This window comes from Pseudophryne corroboree, chromosome 5 (assembly GCF_028390025.1).
Source record: "Pseudophryne corroboree isolate aPseCor3 chromosome 5, aPseCor3.hap2, whole genome shotgun sequence".
In the NCBI taxonomy this organism is placed as follows: domain Eukaryota; kingdom Metazoa; phylum Chordata; class Amphibia; order Anura; family Myobatrachidae; genus Pseudophryne; species Pseudophryne corroboree.
The window spans coordinates 581,320,979-581,348,233 of record NC_086448.1 but is presented as its reverse complement, the minus strand read 5'-3'; the positions used below and the strand labels follow the sequence as shown (position 1 = coordinate 581,348,233).

General features: G+C 41.7%; 1 protein-coding gene across 1 annotated transcript in view; it reads left to right on the top strand.

The window, feature by feature from the left end:
* Positions 1-27,255, top strand: part of ZNF407 (zinc finger protein 407) — a 1,019,576-nt gene that overhangs the window by 460,802 nt on the left and 531,519 nt on the right. Inside the window, exon 4 of the mRNA XM_063923352.1 lies at positions 5,358-5,432. Within this exon, the coding sequence (XP_063779422.1) occupies positions 5,358-5,432 (75 nt within the window). The remainder of the gene's footprint in view (positions 1-5,357; positions 5,433-27,255) is intronic.

Below are 27,255 nucleotides of genomic sequence, written 5' to 3'. Positions count from 1 at the left end.
TTGGGCACTTCCTCAGGCTGGGCAGGTGAGATATGTCTTCTAATCTAGGAACACAACCAAGGACCCACACCTCAGTACCCAGGGCTGGACCAACCACCAGGATCTCTGCACAGGCCTCGGCAACCAATCAGTGAAACCAAAAGTACAATTCAAGATAAATACTGTATGTACAAATGCCTTTCTCTTTAACTCAGTGGAAGGTTTAGCTGTATACAATGGACTATTCTCCCTAAAATCCTGTAGTTGGTACACCAGCCCATTTCCATCTCTCTATGCATATTCTTAATTCCCTCCTGCTTTAGGTAAAATAACTTTATCAACTCAACAGCTCGCTCCCAAATATGGAAGGTACAGTAAGCCCTCTTCAACTTTTTTTTTTTTTTTTTACCAAACAATTGGCTGCAAGAAACAGAACTTAAGTATCAACGAGATGTACTAAGACAGATGTACTTGGGAAGGGGCAGCACTGTGAAATTGCTGGTGGGTAAATATTTCTGAATACTTTTTCTACATCACTGAAAATAAATTCAGCAGTTTTCAGCATATGTAATCTGCACAACCATCTACGAGTATGAGGGGGTACCCAAAAGAAACAGGAATTAGTTATTTATTGATTAATGATTTATTTGTGCATTTTGAAACTTCAGTCACCCTCAAAGCTCTCTCCACTTGAATCAATACATTTGTCCAAACATTTTTTCCATTTCTCAAAACATTATTTAAACTAATTTTCGTGGATGCCTTTTAGTACCTATGTCTTTTTATTGTTTCACCTCTTCAGTATCAGCAAAACATTTTCCTTTAGGGTCTCTATTCAGCCAAAATGCGTTTTTTTAAGTTGCATGGGCGAGATCAGGTGAATACAGACAAAGTTGTCATGTCGTTTTTGGCTAAAAATTGCTTAACACTCAGCGCTGTGTGGGCAGGTGCTTTGTCATGATGGAAGAACCAGTCACCTGTTCGCCACAAATCTGGACTTTTTTTCCTCAAAATGCAACCTTTTTGAAACTTCCTAATAAAAACTTGGGATGACAGCTTGACCCTGGGGTACAATTTCTGTGCGCATAATCACACTCACATCAAAGAAACAAATGAGCATTGTTTTCACATTTGACTTCACTAAAAATAGGCGAAAAGAGTGAATACTTTGTTGGGGGGAAAAATCACTGCAGTCAAATGCTACCTTCCACCGCAACGTCACTGAGGATACTGGTTCAGAAGGGTACCACAAACATTCACCTAGTGGCAGAAGCCCATACTTTTAAGTGCTCCTCCCTGTAGAACATGGTTCCTGTTTCTTTTGGGTACCCCCTCGTATGTCTTATATCTTGCAGTACCACCACATTGTGCTGAATATATTTAACACCACCTGATACATACAACAATGCTCAATATATTGCACTGCTTTATCTGTCTGCCAATGACTAGTGTGTTATATCCAGCAGGGCCTAATTAATTTTTATCCAGCAGTGCCCTGTACCCACCAGAACCTAGACTACATTTTATGTAGTACTACTGTACAGGACAACATTATTGATGGTCAGCAAAAATTGGATGGTTTCTTTTGGTCAGTGACTTTTGTGCAGAGAGTGATTGGGAGTTCTATTTATTATTGGGAGAAGAGCTAAATAAATGACAAATGGCAGTTGTCATTGGATATAAGAGTTCTTCTTATTTATCTAGCCCCATGGCTGGTGACAGTCATCACCAATGGTAACCATATCTAGGGCAGGGCACTGAGAGAGGATGTGGGGGTACTGTTTACCCAGGCATGGACTTGGAGGGGCCAAATGCAAAAATTATTAAATTAAGTAAGTTGTGCCTACCTGTTGTCCTAAGGTTCCGTCATGTGGTGATTGACAGGCTTGCAATTCTGTATGTCCACATGTTTTATGATTAGCAACCACTATCACTGGTTTGCCTCTCATGTGGACTATAAATAACTTGATTTGGTCCTAGACCACCAACCTGTGCCACCCCTGCAACTGCCCCATGGCACCAAGTTTGGAAACCACTGGGTTAAACTGTTTGACAAGAATGATATGTTTTATGGAATAAAGTGGAAAAAGGGATGCATTTATAAAGCGGACATGTACAGACCATATCTATTTTCTAGCAGAATCATGTAGACACTTATTGTAGAAAATGAATGAGGATTAGACTTAACCATTATTTGGGAAGAAATGTGAATCCATTGACAATGAAGCAAGTATTACAAGGTTATTTTTCTCTTTTTAGAGATACATAACTAATTAATTAATGGCATCTTCTTATGTCTTCCTACATTGGCAATGCCTTTTCTGTTTTAGGGTCTTAAACTGAATATAGGTTTTCCCATCCAAAGCACAATAACTTGGACACATCCATACAGAATACCCCTCTTCCCCTACTTGCGTGTAGATTAACATGACAGTCTGCTCACACTGGTTAATATATATTGCGGCAATCAATTAGGCTAGTAAAATATATGAATCATAAAGACAAATGTTTAATTGATCACCTATGAAAGTAGCATGCATACAAGGGGATAAGTATATTCCTGACGATAATGAACTCTGAAGCAAGCCCTGAGGCTATGGGAATATAAGGCCCTTATTCACAATATTAGCTACCATTAGCAGGTACTTGCCAGCACAGAGATGTTCATCTCATCTAGTGGGTGCTATTAAGTATTGCGCTACAAGGAAACCTACTACAAATATGTAGAAATAGGAAACAAACCTCAACGAAATTAACTAGGGGTAAGTTTTATTTTAATATTGGTTTACACTTTACAGTACAAAGTGGGTATAATGCTGTTATAAAAATAACAAAGATTGTGTCAATTGAACACATACCAAAATAAGTTCAACTTGAATCTGTGGACTTCTGGGGGGTGGCTTATGTATCCACATGAAGAATACATGACTTGTCATGAACTATGTAATTACCATACTTTTATATTGGGGTGATCATTTACATGCAGAATAAGAAATGGTTCTGAGCACAAGTGTTTCTCAAAATATCTTTCTGGCAAGAAGGAAATGCCCTGACATTAGTTTGGTAAAGCTGTGGTTTTAAATTGAACGCCTTCTTCATTTAATAAATCAGCTGTGTCCATTATATGAGAAATGTCCAGATGAATTCTGTGTTTAATGTTAAAAATCGTATAGCATGCCAGTTTGATTTGTATCCCTTCATATCATTGCATGCTAATTAAAATCATATTTCTGCATATTTCATGCCTTTCGTGTACATATGCAAATAGAATCCCATTGCCTTTCAGCAATTAGTAATTAAGTTTATGAAGGACAGCTGTAATACATAATTAACAAAAATGTTTGCGAGTCCTTTTCACACTGGAAGTTGTAACAGAAACATTTGCTCATCAAGTGAGCAATTTGTGATTTTTTTTCATTTTTTTTTTTTTCCATTTGCTGGATATCTAAATTGTCACTGTCATCTTGCAACATAATTAAACTTCTGTTAAGTAGATTCCAGTCAATTTGATTTTTGGCCTGTCCACACATTTCATTTACAGTGGACATGACAATTCCCCTTTTTATTTTTCAAGACACTTGACCCTATGTATTAGTTTATTCTGCACTAGATGATATTACTAAAATTCCCCTCCTTCTACCCAGTGCCTCAGGGTGCTCCATGAAAGATGTTTTCTCAGGGCTCCTTTGTTCTTACATACCCATGTGAAAATGGAGGGTTGGGTTGATGTTTTATCCAGGAGGACCGAAGACAAGTTGCTGTTTATAGTTGGTGTGCTTAATTGATTAGTCGGTTTTACAGAGCCCTGGGAAAACGACTGAGGCTATTACCATATGTTAGATTTGTTCTTTTACTGTATTTACCGTCATGTCCTTGCTTAAGAACAACATGTCATACCTGCGGTCAGGAGTACAATGAGATATTTCTGAGCCGGCTTGCAAAATTTTATATGGCAGTACGGATGGTGTAATGGTTAGCTTTATTGCCTCACAGCACTGAGGTCATGAGTTCGATTCCCACCATGGCCCTAACTCTGCAGAGTTTGTATATTCTCCCTGTACTTGCGTGGGTTTCCTCCGGGTACTCCGGTTTCCTCCCACAATCCAAAAATATACTGGTAGGTTAATTGGCTTCCAACAAAAATTAACCCTTGTGTGAATGTGTCTGTGTGTACAAGTGATAGGGAATATAGATTGTAAGCTCCACTGGGGCAGGGACTGAGGTGAATGGCCAAATATTCTCTGTAAAGCGCTGCGGAATATGTGTGCGCTATATAAATAACTGGTAATAAAATAAATAAAGTGCTCCCAAGTACTTGAACCAGACAATTTCTTACTATCTTCAATTATGTGGAAGCTTTTCTACGCACCCAAATTACAGGCCCATAACAGTTATAAATAGGCACTAAGGGCCTGACTTAGATGTGGTTGGCAGCAGCAGTGCACTATTATGGTAATGCAGCAGGAGGCGTCTGGTATAAGTAAACACCTCCTGCTTGCATTAGTGTTCTGTGCTGCATCCTATGACGCAGCATCGGATCACGTGCAATATCATCAGCTGGCTGCATGATCTGTGGGGTTACACAAGCTGGCCGCCACAGTTCCTGCTAAGAAACCAGGAAATCTCCATCTTGTGATGGAGATCCTGGCCTCAGCATTCCTCCAAAATGCCGGCGACATGCCTTCTATTTGGGAAACCGGGAACATTGCTGCCCCCATTCCACCTACAAACAGCAGCAGACTGTCAATCGCTGACAGTCTGCAGCCAATCTGCTACCGAAGTCACAGGTCCTGCACATGCGCAAAGTACCAAACATCTGTACTTTGCGGCATGTGAAGCTCCTGCGTCATGACGTGAATCAAGCTCCAAGAGCCTTCTTACCAGGTCCACCCTTTAGGTGGCCAGGCCAACCGAGAACTGGTGGGTCCATGATGCTTCCTTCTCTCCCTGGGATCCCCTCTATAGTCCTCTTGCTGGCTGCTCCCATTGGGCATGCAGGGCTGCAGATCTTTTAAGCTGTATGAAGAATAATATGCAGCTATTTTGAACTGAATGTTTATTTGTATTAAACTAAAAATAACCCTATTGTGATTAGAAATCCATTGTTCATTATGTAGTGAAGTGTGGTATACATCTGCTCCAGTAGATCGCCTGTAATCTGACATGAACCTGATATTGAGAGCCTCTATATCAGATTTCAGGAGCAATTTTACCCTGAGCCCAGAAAGTGCCCATACGCTCAACTTAAGACGACAGTGGAACACTGAGAAAATAACAATTATTATTTTTTTAGGTAATGCTATTCAGTGTCCATTCATAAATTACACATTTCTTCTATGACACCATCTGAGTTTGTCTTCTATTTCTTTCTGTTTTAGGGTGGCTTTTGTTATGAGGAAACATCTGAACACCCATTTACTCGGAAAGCATGGAGTTGGTACACCGAAGGAAAGGTGAGTGATTTGGAGAGAGTTTTGCTATTTAAAGCGCTGATGGGTGACATACACTTCAGCATTCACATATTTGGCTATCTAACCAATAATAGGACCAAACACTACCTTACAAATCAGTGATAAGTTAATTATATGCAATTAATCAAAGAAAGAGACACATATCTGTGATAACATCAGAATTAAAAAACAAGAGTTAGAAGCTATTAAAAACAAAGCAGACAGTAAAGCTCTGAGAAGCTGGGGGCCACAAGTGAATGCTGGGGAAGAGGGGGCAAGTGAAGGCACAGAGGGCCACATATGGATAATCAATGTTCTAGAGAAGTGAAAAGTGGAGCTATAATCGATTGGTTGATATGGGCACCTCCCACACTTTTATTTTTACCAGTGTAACTAAATCTGCCCTTTGTGCTCTCTTTTGTGACCTCCTCAGCTCAGTTTATGCCACATATTCATTAAGAGCTGGTGCCAGGGGTTAAGCTCAGGATGGCATAAAGTAGAGAAGAGCTGTCGTTAACTGGGCATACAGCAGGAATTCCTTGAAGGCTGCTGGTGAAGGCTCAGAGGGCTGTCCATTACTCTTCAGTAGTGTAAAGGCTAGACTTACTTTAAAATAACTTTCGCTTTTTAAAATTATTAAATCTTAAGGGCCATTCTCCAACATTAAAGCCCATTAAAAGAAGTTCTGCTGAAGACGATACAAGGTTTATTGATGTTGACATCACAACTTATTGCTTGAATTGTGTAAGTCGTCTAAAGGTTGCAGACTGGTTTAATTTTTTATTTATTTTTTAAAGCACTTATATAACACACAATAACCAGGCCTGTTAATAATAAAGCAAAGCAAGCTAATTCAGTGACAGGTATTATTCTTGATTTACTTGAGAGGAATGATCTACAAATGTAAGAGTAAAAAACTGGATTAAGGGGTATATTTACGAACTGTCAGGTTGTAATACCTGGTGCGTCTCATCGTGTTTATGCACAATATTTAAAAGGACAATGCCCTCATTAGCCGTGTCTTGCTAGCAATGCATTCCCCTTGTAAATATCAGGCATAAACACAATCAGAAGCTCCCAAGTTTTACAACCTGATGCTTCGTAAATATTCCCCTAAGAATCAATTTTCCAGCAATTTTTATTTATTTTGTTTGTTGTTTTAAATCCACAATGTCAGGATTGATGCCCACTACACTACACCTAAAATGCAGGTTTACAGACAAAATCACAATTATTTGTGAACAATAGTACATCTGTATGTAAAAGTTTAATGAACTTTAATAAAGTTAAAAAAAAATAGCAAATAAAACTGCAGATGTTAATTAGAGATGAACGGGTTCGGATTTAACGCCAGAATTAACGCCAGTTCGGTTTTATCCGGATTTTTCCTATTGGCTATCCAAAACAAGTGACAGGCGTGAGCCAATTAGATGCCGTTTTGAGAACCGAGTAAAACCGAACCTGCTCCTCTCTAATGTTAATGAAGCTTGCGTTCTATGCAGCCTAGTCTTTGTATGTGCTCTATGTAGCCTAGTCTTTGTATGTGCTCTATGTAGCCTAGTCTTTGTATGTGCTCTGTGCAGCCTAGTCTTTTTATGTGCTCTATGTAGCCTAGTCTTTGTATGTGCTCTGTGCAACCTAGTCTTTCTATGTGCTCTATGTAGCCTAGTCTTTGTATGTGCTCTGTGCAACCTAGTCTTTGTATGTGCTCTGTGCAGCCTAGTCTTTTTATGTGCTCTATGTAGCCTAGTCTTTGTATGTGCTCTGTGCAACCTAGTCTTTCTATGTGCTCTATACAGCCTAGTCTTTGTATGTGTTCTGTGCAGCCTAGTCTTTGTATGTATTCTGTGCAGCCTAGTCTTTGTATATGTTCTGTGCAGCCTAGCCTTTCTATGTGCTCTATGCTGCCTAGTCTTTCTGTGTGCTCTATACAGCCTATTTTTTCTGTGTGCTCTATGCAGCCTAATCTTTCTGTGTGCCCTAGGCAGCCTAGTCTTTCTGTGTGCCCTCTACAGCCTAGTCTTAACTTCTATCACCTCCTTTGGGAGACTATTCTACTTTTTTATTACCCTTTCTGTAAAGTACTTATTTACAAATTTCCTTTGAAATCCCTCCAGTTTCAGCACATGTTTTAATTCTTCTCTGGCTCTGGAGAATTTTTCCATCTTGTACCTTGTTGAAACCATTGATATATTTGAGCATATATATTGAAATATGCCCAAAACTATATATATTAAGATCTTTTAGTCTTTCCTGGTAAATTTTGTGATATAGGCCATGCAACATTTTAGTAGCCATTCTTTGTACAGTCTCAAATGTATTTATATCCTTGTGGAGATACGGCCTCCAGAACTGAACTCCGTACTCTAGATGAGACTGTATTAATGACCTTTACAGTAGCATTATTACTTGTTTCCTGTTACTGATCCCTATGAAACTAAGCATCTGACTTGTTACATTGCTTACCCGCCTTCAAGTCATCTGTAATAGTGACTCCTAAATTCCTTTGCTCCTCTTTAGTTTACATTGTAGTACACTTGATAGCTTGATTTTGCTTTTGGGCTTTTTAAACTCAAGTGCATGATTTTGCTTTTTTTTTTAATTAGTTTTTACTAGTCTACATAGATCCTCAATCATTTGTTTTAGCCCTCCTGGTGTGTCTATCCTGTTGCACACAATACAGCCTAGTATTTGTGTTTTATGCAGCATAATCTTTGTATGTGTTCTATGCATCCTGGTCTTTCTCTGTGTTCTATGCAGCATAATCTTTGTATGTGTTCTATGCAGCCTAGTCTTTCTCTGTGTTCTATGCAGCATAATCTTTGTATGTGTTCTATGCAGCCTAGTCTTTCTCTGTGTTCTATGCAGCATAATCTTTGTATGTGTTCTATGCAGCATAATCTTTGTATGTGTTCTATGCAGCCTAGTCTTTCTATGTGCTCTATGCAGCCTAGTCTTTTTGTATGTTGGGTTTGGTTGACATTGCAAATAAAATATAGAGAGATGCAGAATACATTCAGCGCCAAAAATCCATGTTTCTGTTACTGCATTATGACACATTTCTTTTCTATATTGCATTAATATGTGTTTTAGGTTTATTGTTGTGATAGCTTTTAGTTCCTATTCCTAGAGCATTCATTTTAGAGGTAACATTCTTTACTAGTGCAAAACTACTCTAATTTATTTTTAAACATTGGAGCAGCTGGGCTTGAGTTTCAAGTAGACTGACGCTAAGTAAACTTTGTGGAACTGCAAATTCCGGCACCCTCGGACTTCTATTTCCACATTCATTGGAAAGACGTGTGTTAATATCCATTTTTACCAGATTACAGTATTTAGCAAGCATAGGATGAACCCTAGATATTTTGTCATATAGTTTCATTAATTAATGATAGTTCTAGATATCATATGTCATATTTACTTACTCTCCTAGGACGTACGGGAGATACCAACATGTCTGGAAGTTCTCCCACAATCTTGGGCTAGTAAGCCTTTTCTCACCCTCTTCACCAATAACTCGTCCAGGCCACATGTGTGATGATGAGAGTCTTGGCAAATTGTGTAATTCTTGGCAAATTAGGACTGCAGTGACACAGTTCATGGCATTAATTCGCCCTGCACCGTTCACTTCTAACTCTCCCATAGGAACTCACAGAGAGGAAAATCTACAAGTACAGTAGGCACATATGCTGAGGTGTGTTAAAAAAATAATCCATATAAGAGTATAAAGTGTTGTGTAGCTGACTTTCAAGTGGTGGAGGAAATACTGTAGCCATTATATTTACATGTTCATAGTACTTAGGTGATCACTACTTACGTAGACAGAGATGGTGCTCTAATATCGAAGAGATTTATGTGATGACAATTATCTCTTTTTATTAAACAGTTAACTGCAAAAAATCAGAAACAGCAGGAAAAATCACCTTTTCCTGGGATTACTGCAATTCACTGTATGCATTATTTCACTAATACGTTAAAATATGTTCCGAAATAAACTTCACATGATAGTAGATAGCGATTGGAAGTAGAGATCTCCCAATTATGCTAAAACTTGACGAATGAACCATTGTTCTAACTGCAGTTTATTTACTCCAACCAAATTCTTCTCCATCATGGCTAAACTTCTGGCAGTGGTGCTCTATTATTGCAAAGCAAATGAAGTGTTCTCTACCTCTTTATTGATATTTGAATGGCTGCTGAAAGCAGGAAACTTCTTCATCAGCAAGCTGAACCTACATTTCCTGCAAATTGGGTTATTTTTTTCTTACCTGTTTAAAACATTAATGTATTGGCTAGAATAGTGCAAGCTTGCTACATTCTAATCTCTCCAGTACAATCTAATCTGTTTACTTTGTGCGCTTTAGATTTGCCTCTGTTCTCTGATAGGTCGTGTGTTACAACAAATTATGATAGAAGCTAGCTAAATAGGTTGTGGCAATTAAATTAATAATGCATTTACTTGCTACTATTTAGACTTGGTTCTTTGACTGATATATGCAAAAATGGTAATTTATTAAAAGCAAATTCATGTAATTGTACTGCTGAGTTTGATGGACCAAAAAAAGTTGTCAGCACGACTATCATCAAATACACAAAAATGAAAGAAGTTTTTGTATTTGAAGTTAGAGTAGCATGCTATTTGTGATGGCAAAGATACTGACAGCCTAGCAAACAAAAACAACTTGTTTCCAGAACATTCCAGGCATGTAGTAATTCTGCATCTCTGCTCAGCTGCTTTCCATATTCCCTTTAATATTGCTCTATTTTTCATGATGCCCTGGCTGGTAAGTACATCACTCATGTTGCAATTCACAAGATTGGTATCAAACAATTGTGATGAGTATTTTCAGACGATTGCAAGATGTGTGCCAGGAAGGAAGATTGTGCTGAAACTGAATATATCAGCAACTGCTGAGTGTCTTCCAGTGGCTGAAAGTTAACTCATAGGTATCAAGGAAGCGACCAATGCTGTACCGTATTAGAACTATAGTATTATTATTATTATTATTATTACTTTATTGTACTGTTTATTAGTGTTCAAAAATCATTTACTTGAAATAGGGAATTTCACAAAGTCTTCTTTTAATCAAATACATATTTTATCTTTGCACGCAAAGATTTTATTCAAACACTTCCTGACACAAAATTTTGTGATGTACTCAGGAAATGCTGAAATGCTTCCGCTATAACGTCACAGTGAAAACCCACGCCTGTTGTACTTCTAGACACACACAATTTTTATTTTATGAGTAGACATGTGCTTCAGTAGAGTTTTAGATATGTTCTCAGTGCTTTCTCTTCTATTAAAAAAGATACCATTACTCAGAAACAAGGTACCGGCACTCCCCTATAGGCCAGTAATTTTAGGTGAACAAAAGGTTAAACATCAAACTAATTATAAAAGAAATAAAGTAAGGTTTTTTAGACTTGGAATAATATCCCCAACAACATATCAAAAGTCTAGAAAAATCTAAGTATGGGAAAGACGCCATATTGGCCGCCATCTTGGATTTACTCTTAAAATCTATAAAATGCATTTAATGTTAGCTCTAAACGATATGTTGCCATACTTTGCAGCATCAGGGCACAATTTGTACACAAGTGTATGTACACCTCCAAAAGATGCAACAGCTTAAGAAGTCTCACCCGATCGTGTACAGCAAGTTCCAAAAAGGTCTACATGATGTTCATCATAGTAACGAGTATTGGGCAGGTCTTTCCAGGGATATTATCATTGAACAGGCACTGATGAGAAGCATCAAATGTACAGGAGGGTTAACTAGAGGGAGTGGAATTACAGAAGCACAGCGACAACTATGGGTTCAATCCATGATTCCATGCACAGAGGTCAACAGTGCCATGCAATAGTTTACTACTGTCATGTATAATACAAGTGAACAACACAAAGAAGCTTCATACACCAGGCAGACAAGAGACTGCTTAGACATCAGGAAAATCTTGACATTTCTGTTGGATCGAAGCCCATTCACCACTTATGAACCTTTGCGCAGTTTGACATCAGGAGTGGTTGCACATGGTAATGCAAACGTTGACAAAGCAACAGAAGCTGGCGATCTAATTCTCTAGTCCATGCATGGTGAGAACATTTGGAACTATTCATTCAAACAAAATTTACAGACTGTTACAATGGGATTGAAGAATATTACAGTAGGTCAAGATATCCTCAATATTGACTCACAATTGCTATTCCAAAGACTTGCTTTTGTTTATGAACAACAGGACATAGATAAGAGGGGCATATTCAAGTATGAACTTTGCAGCTATCCGGCATCTCACATTAGAAGAAGTGAAGGTAAAAGCCCCCCTAACATTTTATTTTCTATGGACATGAAACTGACAATGAAGAAGAATATTTTTCTGTCAAACAAAACGAATAAGCAGCGTTTTTTGATGATGCTTAGTGAAAGCTTTGAAAGTGTTGGATGTCAGACAATACATGCACGTGGAGATGCAGACCGTCTCATCACCCAGACAGCAGTTGGTGCGTCTGCACAAAGAGATGTTGTTGTCATTGCAGACAACACTTATGTCCTGATACTCCTGTGTTTCTATGTCAAATTGGAGAATAAAAAAGTAATATTCAAACCAGAACCAAAGCGTGGTGCAACCAACATCCGACAATGGACCATTCAAACTACAAAGTCGTCATTGGGATTAAATGTCTGCAACGGCTTGCTTTTTATTCATGCCATTTTGGGGTGTGACACCATGTCAGAGTTGTTTGGGATTGGCAAAGGTCTAACGAAGATCATGAAAAATACATAATTTTGCAGTATGCTGAAGTATTCAACAATGCAAAAAGTCTGAAAGAAAACACAATTACTGCCGGAGAAAATGCTATTGGTGCCATGTATGGAGGAAAGACTTCTGATATCTTGGATGAACTACGATACAGATGTTTCAGTGCAAAGGTGGCTAACAAAAATTAATGTTCAAGCTGTTCAAGCACAGTCACTTCCACCAACTTCAGCTGCTGCCAAATTCCATAACTTACGGGTCTACTACCAGGTTCATGATTGGAAAGGTAATAAATCTCCTCTACCTGAGGATTGGGGTTGGCAATTACAGGGTGGTCAACTCCTACCAGTACTCACTGACCTTCAACCAGCACCACCGGTTCTGCTCGATATCATGAGATGTAAATGCAAGACAGATTGTAGTACTTGAAGGTGTTCATGCAGAATTTGGAATGTTCATATGCTTGCAGTGGATGTCACGGTATACTCTGCAGTAACGCCAATATAGAAGTAGTATTTGATGATGGTGTTTCTGATGGAGAGTGATATATGTTGAAAATGACAGTAGTGTTTCAATTGTGTTAGTAGGGTTTTCAAAGAGTGTACAGTAATGTAAGCTATTTTGTAAGTTTAACAAAGTTTTTTCAAACACTTATACCGTATCATTATAATGTTCATAACTTGACTACCTTTATTATTAACATTTTGTAATAAATGGAACATGATAGAAACAAAATTAAATGAAGTCTTTATATGATTCCTGGTTCAATAAACTTTCTAATTGGTATATATTTGAAGTTAATCGGAGCAATAAACGCATTTTATAGATTTCAAAAGTAAATCCAAGATGGCAGCCAATATGGCGTCTTTCCCATATTTAGATTTTTCTAGACTTTTGATATGTTGTTGGGGATATTATTCCAAGTCTAAAAAACCTTACTTTATTTCTTTTTCAATTAGTTTGATGTTTTCAACTAAAATGACTAGAATACTAAAGTTACAGGTTTTTACAAGCTTTCTGGCATCTTCCTTACACTGGACAAGCCTTCAGACACTGATTTTATATAGAGATGTGCGGTGGACACTTTTGGGGTTTTGAATCTGGATCTCTGCTCGTGTTTTGGATCTGAATTGGTTTTGCCAAAACCACCCTTTCAGGTTTTGGATCTGGATGATTTTTGAAAAAAACACACAAACCGCTAAAATGACAGAATTTGGGGGTAATTTTGATCCTATGGTAATACAGTATAAACCTCAATAACATTCATTTCCACTAATTTCCAGTGCATTCTGAATGCCTCACACCTCACAATATTGTTTTTAGGCCAAAAGTTTGCATCAAACATAGAAACATAGAAACATAGAATTTGTCGGCAGATAAGAACCACTTGGCCCATCTAGTCTGCCCCTTTTTTTTTTTTATATATTATTTTTTTTTTATCACTAACCTTATTTGTTCCTTATTTCTTTGTAAGGATATCCTTATGTCTATCCCATGCATGTTTAAATTGCTCTACTGTCTTAGCCTCTACCACCTCTGATGGGAGGCTATTCCACTTGTCCACTACCCTTTCTGTGAAATAATTTTTCCGCAAATTTCCCCTGAACCTCCCCCCCTCCAGTCTCAGTGCATGTCCTCGTGTCCTATTGCTTCTCTTCATTTGGAGAATGTTTCCCTCCTGGACTTTGTTAAAACCCTTCATATATTTGAAAGTTTCTATCATGTCCCCCCTTTCTCTTCTCTGCTCCAAACTATACATATTGAGATTTCTTAGTCTTTCTGGGTATGTTTTGTGATGTAGGCCATGCACCATTTTAGTTGCCCTCCTTTGTACAGTTTCTAATGTATTAATATCCTTTTGAAGATATGGCCTCCAGAACTGAATACAGTATTCTAGATGAGGCCGTACCAATGACCTATACAGTGGCATTATTACTTCTTTCTTTCTGCTGCTGATTCCTCTCCCAATGCAGCCAAGCATCTGACTAGCCTTCCTCATTGCCTTGTTACATTGCTTACCTGCCTTTAAGTCATCTGAAATAGTGACTCCTAGATCCCTTTCCTCCTCAGTAGTTTCCAGTATAGTGCCATTAATACTGTATTTAGCTTTAGGATTTTTGAGACCCAAGTGCATGATTTTGCATTTTTTGGCATTAAACTGTAATTGCCAGACTCTTGACCATTCCTCTAGTCTACCTAGATCCTCAATCATTTGTTTTACCCCACCTGGTGTGTCTACCCTGTTGCATACCTTTGTGTCATCTGCAAAAAGGCATACTTTCCCTTTAATCCCATTTGCAATGTCACCAATAAAGATATTGAAAAGCACTGGTCCAAGTACAGATCCCTGGGGTACTCCACTGGTAACATTTCCCTCCTGTGAATGCACTCCATTTACCACAACTCTCTGTTTTCTATCCTTCAACCACGATCTTATCCATTCAATAATCCTAATATCCAATCCCAAACTTTCAAGTTTATTTAGCAGTCTGCGATGTGGAACTGTGTCAAAAGCCTTACTAAAGTCAAGATAAGCTATATCCATGGCTCCACCTTTATCCATCACTTTAGTCACACAATCAAAAAAGTCAATAAGATTTGTTTGACATGATCTTCCCCCAGTGAATCCATGCTGTTTGGGATCCAGTAAATTGCCGGATTTGAGATGATCTACAACTCTTTCTTTTAAGAGTGTTTCCATCAATTTCCCTACTACTGATGTAAGACTCACTGGTCTGTAGTTGTTTGCCTCTTCCTTGCTTCCACTTTTGTGCAGTGGGACTACGTTTGCTCTTTTCCAGTCCCCTGGAATTTCTCCTGTAGCTAATGACTGGTTGAATAATTCTGTCAATGGTGCTACCAGCACCTCTTTAAGTTCTTTTAGTATCCTTGGATGTATCCCATCTGGCCCCATAGATTTGTCCACTTTCAGCTTTGAGAGTTCTGTTAGGACCTTCTCCTCTGTAAATGTACTTGTTTCATTTTCCTGAATATCCCTGCAACTTAACTGTGGCCCCTTCCCCTCTCTTTCAGTAGTAAATACTGAGCAAAAATAATCATTAAGATGATCTGCTATTAAATTGTCTCCCTCAACAAGATTCCCAGTGTCCGTCTTTAGTTTTATAATTCCGCCTTTTGTTTTTCTTTTTTCGCTTATATACCTAAAAAAAGTTTTGCCTCCTTTACCCACTGACTGGGCCATTTTCTCCTCAGCTTGTGCCTTTGCACATCTGATTACCTTCTTTGTCTCCTTCTGTCTAACAAGATATATCTTTTTGTCTTCATTATTTTGTGTCTGCTTATATTTCCTAAAAGCCATCTTTTTTGCTCTCACAATATTTGCTACTTCTTTTGCAAACCACACTGGCTTCCTTTTCCTTGTGTTTTTCCTAACAGTTTTGATACAAAGGTCTGTTGCCTTCAATATTGCACATTTGAATGTTTTCCACCTCTCCTGCACTGTTTCCAAGTTCCTCCACTCTGCCAAAGAATCGCTTACACATTTTCCCATCCCTACAAAATCAGCCTTCCTAAAATCCAACACCTTTGTTTTTGTATGGGACGAGTCAGTCTCTGTCTTAATGCTGAACCATACTGCTTGATGATCACTGGATCCGAGGTTTTCACCCACTTTTACGTCTGATAATCTGTCTCCATTTGTAAGTATTAAGTCTAATATTGCGTCTTTCCGAGTGGGCTCCCTCACCAATTGGTGGAGGGATGCTCCCTGAAGGGAATTTAAAATGTTCCTACTTCTAGTGGAACTAGCAACAGACACCTCCCAGTTTACATCAGGAAGATTAAAGTCTCCCATGATTATTACCTCTCCTTTTAATGCCATTTTAGTTATGTCCTGCAATAGGTTCTTGTCAAGTTCCTCTTCCTGACCTGGTGGCCTGTATATCACGCCAATACGAATAATCAACTTTTCCCCTGTTTCTATGGTCGCTGAATGACTAAGCTAAGCGGCACAAACAATTCGCCCATCTAGGAGTGGCACTGCAGTGGCAGACAGGATGGCAGTTTTAAAAACTGGGCCCCAAAGAGCACATAATGCAAAGAAAAAAAAGAGGTGCAAGATGGAATTGTCCTTGGAGATAAACTGGTGTATACCACAGGATCAAGATTGGATATTTTCCCCTCCACAGAGTCTGGAGATTTATTTTGTGAAAATCTTATGAGTTTCTTTTTTTTCAATTTTTTTATTGCATTTTTATTTACATATTTTGTGACAGATGCCTTATTTTTGTTTTTCACAGCTCCCAGTTACACGCATTTAAGCATACCTGTGTGTCTTGCTTATTTTTTTCATATTTCATTTCTAAATAAAGCAGCCCCTTAGATGTTTTAGCAGCCCCTCCTGTGCCTCACAGCAGCCCCGGATGGGGCAAGTTGAGCTCAGTACAGTACTGTGCAGTGATTTTTTTTGTTATTGAGCCCCTGCCCTAGTGGAGCTTACCACTCTACAGCCAAAAATCATTCCATACTATAAGTAGAACTGTGGGAGGAAGCAATGCTAACCTCTGTGCCCACAGCATGCCTCAGCCTGGCAAGCCAGACATCTTCCTGGCTGTAAGCCACTATGAGACTCCATACTGGGCCCTTATTCAGTAACTGTGCCTCACAGGAGCTCCTGGCCCATCTCGTGCTGCAGTGCAATGGAAAGCTGATGCAATGCAAGATCACTGAAACTCTGTTTTTCTAACACCGCAAGGTCTTGCGATAACCCTACGCAGCCATAGGAAAAGAACCCTGTACAACAAATTCGCATCTTCTAAATAAATAATCCCAAAATGTGGAACATCAATAAAAAATCAAAATTAAGGTTGACTAACTGGAGCCATTAATTTCACCGAGTCCCTAACATGAAATAATTGAGAAGAAACTCTCTCTAATGCTCCAGCAGAAAATCTCTCTTTTACCTAGTCTCCGACATTTGCGCTGGATTATGATTCAATCTCTTCTGAGTGACACTGACTTTGGCCGCAAATGTGGTCTCGCTCCCATGGCTGTGTTGAATGCAGGAGCAAATAATTGTACCAGCGATGCGTACACACAGGGGTTGATAAGGTGACAAGGGACAGATCTGTATGTATACAATTGTGAAATACAAATGTTTAGCCTGTAGCACCCAAGGGTGTCTACCAGAGATGGACTGGCCCACAGGGGGATGGGGGAAACCCCTGGTGGGTCCCCTCCTCTGAGGGCCCACCTCCTCCTCTAGAGATCAGGTTGCAGACTGTGCACTTGAATTATGCATATGTTACATTATACTGCACATGACTGTGGTGTATTTTCTTTAGTGCATTGCTGTTATTAATCCGGTACATTATCGTGCATACACTACTAGTATTTACTTACTCTATGTCTAAAGGGGCAGGATCATGCCCTCTAATGGTTAGACATACCACTGTCAAGACTAGTCACACCTCCTTTGGAGGCTGGCCACACCCGTAACCATTGACCCCTACCACTACATCCCTCCGGTGGGCCCTTCATACACAAGTGTCTAGTAATGGCCCAGCTTCAAACATTATTGAATGCAGTGCAATAGGTGATCTGATTAATTTTACAATATCTGGCATTTGAATTGTTTGCAATGCAGCCTTAAAAGAACCGAACATGTCATATGGAGAACTGCCAATTCACTGACTCCACCAGAGGAATGGCTTATCGTGTCCTGAAAGATGATTTGACATATTCCTAGATATTGTGAATGTTCCTCAGCAGTGGTTTGGTCAATACGAGAAACAGTGGATCCCAAAAAATTATAATTAGAAACACAAGATTTTGTAAATAACAGTTACAGGATTTATACAGTAGTTTACTCCAAAAATAATCTTTAACATAAAAGTTAGAAAAATACACATACCTAATCACAGTACTGGGCTCTACATAATGCATCACAAAGACGTACTGTAGTTACCTTATGTGGAAACTGTGACATCTGAAATATCTTTTACAGTATGTGCTTGAAGGTAAACTGATTCTCTTTAATTGGAGATAGTACTATATGGCTAGCATGTTCCTAAAGAGACATACATCCTTTTACATCTATGCTCCATGCGCTACAAGTCACGTTACACATAATGCGGGTGTGCCATTTGACTCGGTAGCAGAGCACATTTTTGTTTGTTTTTCTTTTTCACAAAAATACGTTTTAGATGCAAAGTAATGTAATAGGTCACACAAGCAGCTTCTGCTGATTAAAACGATATGCAGCATGCCTATATTCTGTGTGTGACTGGCTGTATTTGCATACAAAATGCTATGCTATAGTGTTTTCATGGAAGACACTGTTCCATTGGATTTCGGATGCAGATAGAGCTGCAACTACACACAAAATATAGGTATGCATTCTCGGGATTATTGGTTTAGGACCTTGTATTTCTTGGACTGGACATGATCCAGGTGTATAGACGAGTGTGTAAAGGAGAATGCAATTCCACCTTCAACAGCACTTGAAAACTGTATACTTTGGGCCTGGCTAAGTCAGGTAAGCGGAATAGAGGGAGAAGCAGGCAACAGGGGCTGGGCTGAGGTATGTGTATAGGCAGCAGTAGTAGGGGATGGAGGGCATAGAGCATCAAGTGTGAGGGTGTCTGTAGGATTAGGAAAGGTATTAGTAGGGGTGTAACTAGACCTTTGTAGGCCCCATAGCAAAAATTTTAAAGGTACCCCCAACATTCTGCCAGAGTGACAAGGGTGTTTGTGTGTGTTAAGGACAGCAGATAGGGTGTGTGGCCTGACTGAGTGGAGGGAGGAAGAGGGCAGGGCGGAGACTGAGGTGTGATATGTATGTGGGTTGGGTACGGGAAGCAGCCTAATCCTAACTTTACCCCTTTAGTGCCTAACCCTAACCCTCCCTTTTTAGTAGCTATCCCTAATCCCCCAGCCATTATTGCAGCCAGCCTTAACATCCTCGATACTGTCTAACCCCTACACGTGGCCTGACCCTGATCCTTCATTACGCTAACTGTCTACCCTTCTATATCACTCCTGTCTGTCCCTCCCTTTTATAATGTAAGCTCTCACAAGCAGGGCCCTCTACCTAATGTGCTTTTACATCTCTTATTTAGACAATCTTCTTCTCCATACAATGGCACCTTAGTCTTGATATCTGCCACCCTGATACTTATTTGAGCATTATGGGACTTATTAAGCTTCACTTGCAGTTTTGCTATTTTAGCAAAACTGCAACTGTTTGCGATTGCTGTGGGCCGCACAGCACAGGGCAAGGTCTCCCAGCTTGCAGGTGCCTGGCAGCGATGCGATCGCATTGCTGAATTGTGGATGTCTCAGCAGCCTGGCTGCGAAGTCAGACGAAGAGCGGCCATTTTTCAGGGTCGCATCGGCCGTGTGTGAAGTCACGTGGCCGCCCCTAACCTGCCCCCATTTCCGATTGCACGTCCCCGCAACACACAGTTGACGCAACGGCGCGTCGTTGCTCCGGTCCGCCCTGTGAATGGCTCTGCCTGTCAATCAGGCAGAGGCATTTGCATCTCAATTGTGCGCATGCGCAGTGCGCATTGGGAATAAATACTTCAGTATGCGATCGCATCACTGATGCGTTCCATACTGAATAATGTCTGCTGATTCAAAAGTGTTTATATACTATGCACTTGTCCTGCATTGTCTTGTACTGCAAGTCACGGTTTTCTTGTTTTGCACATTTGTTTATGTACATTGTTAGATGCTGCAGAACCTGTGTGGCACCATATAAATAAAGGATAATAATTATATTGGCTATACAGATATAAGGGTCACATACTATTTTGCAGTATTTATTCATAAGACCTAAATAATTTCCTAATCCTGGTAAATAGGTCAGATTTACCTGAGCTGTGGTCTAGACTTCATCTACCATAAAAGTATTTTTACCAACTTCGTCAAATGCACCAGTTTTTCCATTCAAGAGGGTCTCTCAGGGCCCAGCGAGCCCACACTCTTCTAGGGTTGTAATGTGTCCTTCACTTTTCCAAAGGATTCTCTTACATTTGACATGTACTGTATGTGGTAGTGCTACAACATCAGATAAGCAAAGGTTGTCACAAGACATTGCTGTATTCATGGGAGAATATGTAAAATATAAGGGAGAACTAAGCAGCATCATAGGGTGACAGACACATTTGTCTTTTCTATCCAACTGTTTGTTTTCTTCTTGCCATGACCAAGCAGAATACAAAAGATCATTCATTCTGTGATTGTAAAGGAATATAACTTGGTGTAAATAAATGGCACTAGTATAATTTATTCTGGTCTTTGGAGTCTGCTGTAAATCTTATGTTGTTAGTTTAAGTGTATAAACAGCCTGTGCAGATGGGTGGCCGCAGTCAGTACTGACTTCTGCTACTGCTGCTGTTTAGATTAGCAGGAAATCTTTGACTTTCTTTATATTGATTTAGAAGTGAATGTTTTCGGACATTTTACGTCTGGCAATGTATCATAACTCCTGTGTTTCCTGTTTATTATCATAATGCAAGGGATACAGTTAGAGATTGAAATTCATTTTAACAGCATGCAGCTAAAATGCTGTAAATATCTGGAAAAACAAGTATGTTTTTTTGTTTGGAACACACACACACACACACACACACACACACACACACACACACACACACACACGTATAACTTAAAACTGGAGTTATATAAAAGGTTTCCATCATATTTCGGGTTGGCGTGTATAGACAATTGATGGAGCAATTAGGTGTGATGAGGTTCATGCATTAGTTATACATTGCATTTCAGAAAAAGGTTGTATCTAAAGGTGGGTACACACCAGGCAATGTTCTCCACGAGCGACATTGCCTAGCGTGTTCCCTTCCCGACGTGAGCATACTGTACATACTGTGCGATATCGCTAGTGACATCACGCTGCGGCCGCCCGTGCATGCAGCTTTGGACGATGAGTCCAAATTGACCTGTATGCAAGGCCAACACCAAGGGTCGTTTGTGTACAGTATTTTGTTTGTCTGGGAGTTCAAGGGAAATTGGGAAGTACATGACGACCATCGCATTGTTTCCGCCTCGGCTAGTGTGTACCCAGCTTTATCAGAAGATAAGGCAGAAAAGTACTACAGGATGCACTTGTTCTGGCCCAGAAGTTCATTAACTGTTCAAGTAGTGAACCATTATTGCCAAAGAGGGAATGGAGGTAAAAAGGAAAATCATTACTTATTAATTTCCTCGATTCCCTCCGTGGCAGCCAAGTTTCCTGTCTTTTATACTATATAATTGTTAGACATTGTCATGTTTCTTCTATATATGCTAGAGGAAGGGTGAGCTGACCTTATAAACCTCCTGCATAAGTCTTCCCTGCCTGTGCTCCAGTTTACACAGGGGATATCTTATTTCTGAATGCTTCCAAAGATTTTCGGGTATTGTCATTTTTTTCCTCTAGAACTTCCTCACAAACATGTGAAATGATATTGTACACTTTATGAAAACGGTGGAGGTCCTCTGCAACTTTCAAAATAACTGCTCCGCCGTGTCTTTCTGTGCACCTAAATTTCCACTGGGTCACTGGTTTGCAGAGCAAGATGGCTACATTTTCAGAAGTGTACACAGACAGATGGGAGGAGTTTGGCACCGTAAATGCACGCCCACGTTTTGTAGATCAGTCCCAAACTAAAATTGAAATGTTGATTATTCCAATAAGTAGCATGCCTTCCTCACAGGGTCCAACTGCTCTGAACTGAAATGTGTGCTCTCCCTGACCCTCCTGGGCTATGGTTGCAGGGGTATTTAACAAGATTGAGACCAGTGGGGTGGCAACTCTACTACCACAATGGTCTCGGTATAATAGCATGTATACCCAAAGACAAAAAATGACCACAATTCTAACATAAAGTTTAACTGCACAAAGCATCCAAGCCCTTTTTCACTTTCAAAAAACATATATAATAAAATCAGATTTATGATTATGATTATTATTATGATGATTATTATTATTATTATTATTGTTGTTGTTTTGTACTGCAGCATTTGTGATCTGAGGTAACTCCATTACTTTCAGTTCTCCACTTTTCAACTGTGTGGTTTCTTTGTTTTTTTTATGGTTTGCTTTTTTACTATAAGTGAATGTCCGTTACCTCCGTTCCGACATTCTATGCTGCCAAATCTTTAATTTAAAATTGCATTTATATTGTGTTTCAGCAGCAAGCCATGCGACGGGCTATGGTATTGCAAGTGATTCTTACTGTATCAATTGTTTGCTGTTTAGTGTAAGCATTAAACATGGAGAAATAGTACTGCCTTTGCTGTATGATGGGAGCAGATAAACATTGCAAGACACTAATACATTGTACATTTGCCAATTGTAATCGAAAACCAGTTTTTATGTAACACACACTTACTGGCACAAATTTCAGTTTGTTTATGCAGTGCCAGTTATATATAAACTAGGTGATTCATCGCGCCCTACGGGCGCTCTTCACACCATCACAAGGGGCTTCGCCCCCTTAAGCATAACACGGGCTTTGGGCGTGCAATATGTTGAATATATGGAGTATTACCTCCAAACCTAATTTTAGCATTGGTTACATATTGTGGAGACGGGTGTAGTATGGTATGCCGGTGGCCGGGCTCCCGGCGGTTGGGGGAGTGGCGGGTGCGGGGGAGACATGGATGGTGGAGATGGGCCAGGGGTGTTGCGGGTGGGGGAGGGCGGTTGCAGGGATGTTTTGGGTGGTGGAGGGGCGGGTGACTAGAGATGGAGGAGGGTGTCTGTAGATGCTGTGGGTGAAGGGGGGGGGAGATGTTGTGGATGGGGGTGGTGGTGATGGTGTAGCGGTGGTGCCGCGGGTGGTGTAGGAGTGGTTAAGGGGGTGTGGTGGGTGGGTAAGGGCCGGGTGCCGGAGTTACGTGGTTGGGGGAAGGGGGGATGCGGCGGTGGGGGAGGGGGTACAGAGCCACCGTGTGTGGGGGAGGGTGCGGTTGTGCTGCGGTTGGTGGAGGTGTGGTATTGCGTGAGGTGCATCCAACTGGGGCCCGGCAGAGTTGACAGTATAGGGGACATAGGCACACTATAGGTGATAGGTGGTTGGTGGAGGGGTTGGAGCGGGGCTGCCGGCGGTGGGGTAGGGGGTCCGGAGCTGGTGGGGGAGAGGCGGGTGCGGGGATGGCGCGGAGGGAGGTGGAAATATAATATATAAACGTCTACATACTATTATGTTGAGTAATTTTATATTGTACCACAGACAGTACTGGGCTACATACACACACACACATGCAGCTGCAGACACGCTCTTTACGCCGTCATAAGGGGCTATGCCCCCTTAACCTCTGCACGCCTTTGTGGGGTCAATATTTGTATTATATGGAGTATTACCTGCGTTCCTAGTTTTGTCAGTGGTTAAATATTGGACGACGAAAGGGCGTCCGATGGTGAAGGTGGCATAGCTCCTAGCGATGGGGTGAACAGCGCCTGCTGGAGACGATGTACAGAATGTAGCGGGTGTGTGGGTGACCGGGGATGGGGGAGAGTGTCAGTAGATGCTGCAGGTGGAGGGGGCTGGAAGCGGGGGGTGCGCAGATGGGGGAGGGGGCGGGTGGTGATGCAGGTGGGCGAGGTGCTGTGGAGTGGGGGCCACGGATGTGGGAGGGGGTCTGTAGGGGCTGCGAGTGGTGGAGGGGATGGGGTGGCGTGCTGGGGGTGGGGTAGGAGCGGGGCTGTTGCGGATGGGGGAGGGGTTCCGAAGGTGTTGCGGGAGGGGAAGGGGCAGGTTGCGGGGGTGATGCGGGAGGGGTAGAAGGTCCAGAGGTGACGTGGGGAAGGAGGGGAGTGCTGCGGGTGGCGGAGGGGCAGGTGCGGCGGATGCTGGAGGGGGTCCAGAGGTGCTGCGGGTGGTGGAGGGGCAGGTGCGGGGGTGCTGCAGGTGGGATAGGGGGTGCAGTGTATGGGGTCAAAGGGCGCTGCGGGTGGTGAGGGTGCAGGGATGCCACAGGTGGGGGAGGGGGGGGGGGTGCCGCGAGTGGGGTCCGGTGTCCGGAGGTGCCGTGGGTGGGTGGGGAGCATGGGTGGTGCAGGTGGAGGAGGGCCAGGTGCGGGGGCTACGCGGTTGGGGTAGGGGGTCTGGAGAGGCCGCGGGTGGTGGAGGGGCGGTTGCAGTGGATGGGTTACGGTGCCCGGGGGTGGTGGGTGAGGGGCGGGTGGGGGAGGTGTGTGTGTGGAGGTGGGGGAGAGGCATATTCGGGGGTGCGGTGGATGGGGGAGGGGGTCCGGAGGCACTGCGGGTGAGGGAGGGGAGGGTGTACAAGGGCACAGTGACATATGCACACACACTATACAGGGGGAGCTGGCAGCCATGCAGAGGCACATACCTTCTGTTATAGTGCTGCTCAAGCCTCCCCTCGTCAGCACATCCTACACGGTCTGTCTCCAGCCTCCCTATTACCTGGCATCACTGGAGGGCTGGGAGGCAGGAGGACGCACAGCTGTGCTGTGCTCAGTGTTTGTCCAGAGCAGGAAGGGCGGCTTTTTGAGCTCACCCCGTATAAGCTGGCGGCCGCGGAGACACAGCCGCTGTGAGTGATGGTCGGCGCCCTTCAGATACGCAGGCAGCAGCAGCAGGCAGGCCGGGAGAGGGAAGGAAGCGGACGGCTGTTACCACACGCCGCTGATCAGCCGCTCATGTGGTGGAGCAGTGTAAAACGGACGGGTGGCAGAGGGGGCGGGTCCGCGTCGGAGCTGTAACCAATTGCTGGGGAGGGAGGGCGGTGCCGCGATGGAGGTCGGAGCCTTAACCAATGGCTGGCGCGGAGGGGCGGTGCCGCGACGGAGCCTTAACTTGCTGCTGCTGTGTCTGCACAATCCAGCGGCCACTCTCTGTTATCTAACCTGCGGTCAGTTTAGTGTTATGAGTTATGTATCCAATTCTCACGTATCTATGGCTATCTCCTATATATATTAGGGCAGAGCTATGGCTTGACTCCGCCCAGCGTTAGCAAATGAGGCACAAAGTCACAGATCTGGGCTAATATATAGAAGATGTCAGCATACACTAAATACTGTCAAAATCGAATTTTTTTGTTCAGAAAGCCTCATCCACAGTAATGCCTCAAAATGAATGATTCAGCCATTTAAATTGTACTATTTTATATACTCCTATTTAACAATATGCGTTTGTCTTTGTTGACTTTTATGCAATAGCTTATCCAAAATGTTTCTATTTATACTACTTACAGTACATAACTTTGTGTCATAATTGATATACATTCATCCATTTGAAAATTACTAATGGTTAAAATAAGTAGAGGTATGTCCAGAACCTAGGTATAGGTGCAGCAGTCCACTAATCTTCTAGTTTAATCATTCAATCAATCCAGTTGACTACTCAGTTATTAGAGTAAGCAATATTAACGTAAATGACATCAACGGCTAGTCAAATGTTTGATACTTATTATGGGAGCATCTGGAGAGGTGGAGTCCCGTGTGCAGGCTCTGGCTCTTGTCTAGCCGGCAGTGCCGTAACTCTGGACAATAGGGTCACAAGGCGACCCTAGCGCTTTCCCAGAGTCTAGTGCGCATGAGCAGATCTCTGGAAAAATGGCGCCGCAGAGGCATGAAACACCGGGAAAATGGCACCGCACAATTTTCCTGGTGATTTCTTCAGCACTGCTGCTGCCAACACGGGACTCTGGAGGGTAAGTATTGAAAAAAGAAATGTGTAGGGTGTGCGGTGATGGGCCCCCTAAACCCCCAGGGCCCGGTGTGCACCCATTATTAATAATCTAGTGCTACTTATTTGATTGTAGCTGGAGAAGCCTTATGTGCAATAAAGTGCTCAAGTTGGTTTTTCACTGTGATGACTATATGTGCATGCTGTGTATTGTTTCCCTAAGACTGTAAAAGGATTGTGCCTGTTGTCTCACAACAAGCATGAGTCCAGTAATTTACCCTCTTACTCAATTCATGTAAAGCTTTCCTTAGGTATATATGTTTTTTATGTAGGTATATATGTTTTGAATTCAAAAGAAGAAACAAAACTTTTTATGCTGTGAAACATCTGCAGACTACTGATCATGATAAACACTTGGGGCTGATTCTGAGATAAACACATCTCGTTTTTGCACGCAAATAGTGAATTCTAATATACACTGCGTGTACAGAAGCTAGTTTACACATAATTGCATATCTCTGACCGATTTCAAGTCGGAAGGATCTTTGACTGATCTCGATTTGTGTGGAATGGAAATTGCGGTACAGAAACTGGGTGCCACAATGCAATAGCATGGAACTTAATAAGTTCCATGCTTAAGTTCCAGTATTAGTGTCGCGAGTGTGTAGACACAGTCGTACATAATGTAGAAACATAATGGCGACTTTTTAGCTGCCAAGCCAGCTATGCAGGGGGATTTGTGTGGTGCAGTCAAATGTGGGGTGTGATTGTATGCTCGTGATTGTAGTCCAACCCCCGCTATACAGTGGCACTATTTCTTGCATTGTAAAGTGAGGGCAGCGCCACAATGAAATGCTTACTTCACTTGGGAGGTGGGTGAGAGCAGATGGCATCTGGAAGACTTGCCTACTTTTATGGGCGTCTGGTAGAACCATCTGAGATTTGAGAGTCTACCAGATGTTCTGGTACAATAGGCAAGTATGCGGAGAAGGGAAACCTGTTTCAGATTAATGTCTTGCACCTATCATGGGGCTGGTGCAAGTAATGATACTAACGGTGACTGTTGGGCCTGTGGAAGAAAAATCTGTGTTCAGAGCTGCTACCCACCTGAAGCTGCACTGATCCTTTTATTAGTATAAGGTAGTAAATCTGGCTTCTGCGCATCACACAAACACAGTCACTTTACGTCCAACTCGGATTCAGCTGCTTTGTGTAGAACTGCTTAATTACTGGGGGATGTGGTCAGGATCCCAATGGTAAGTTCAGAAGTTAGGGTTAAGCACTAGGGGGAGGGTTAGGTTGCTGTTTAGGGTTATGCTACAGCTGGGGCAGGTTAGGGTTAGGCTGCAGGAGGGGTGGATTAGGGCTAGGCTGCAGGAGGGGTGGATTAGGGCTAGGCTGCAGTAGGGGTGGGTTAGGGTTAGGCTGCAGGAGGGGTGGGTTAGGGT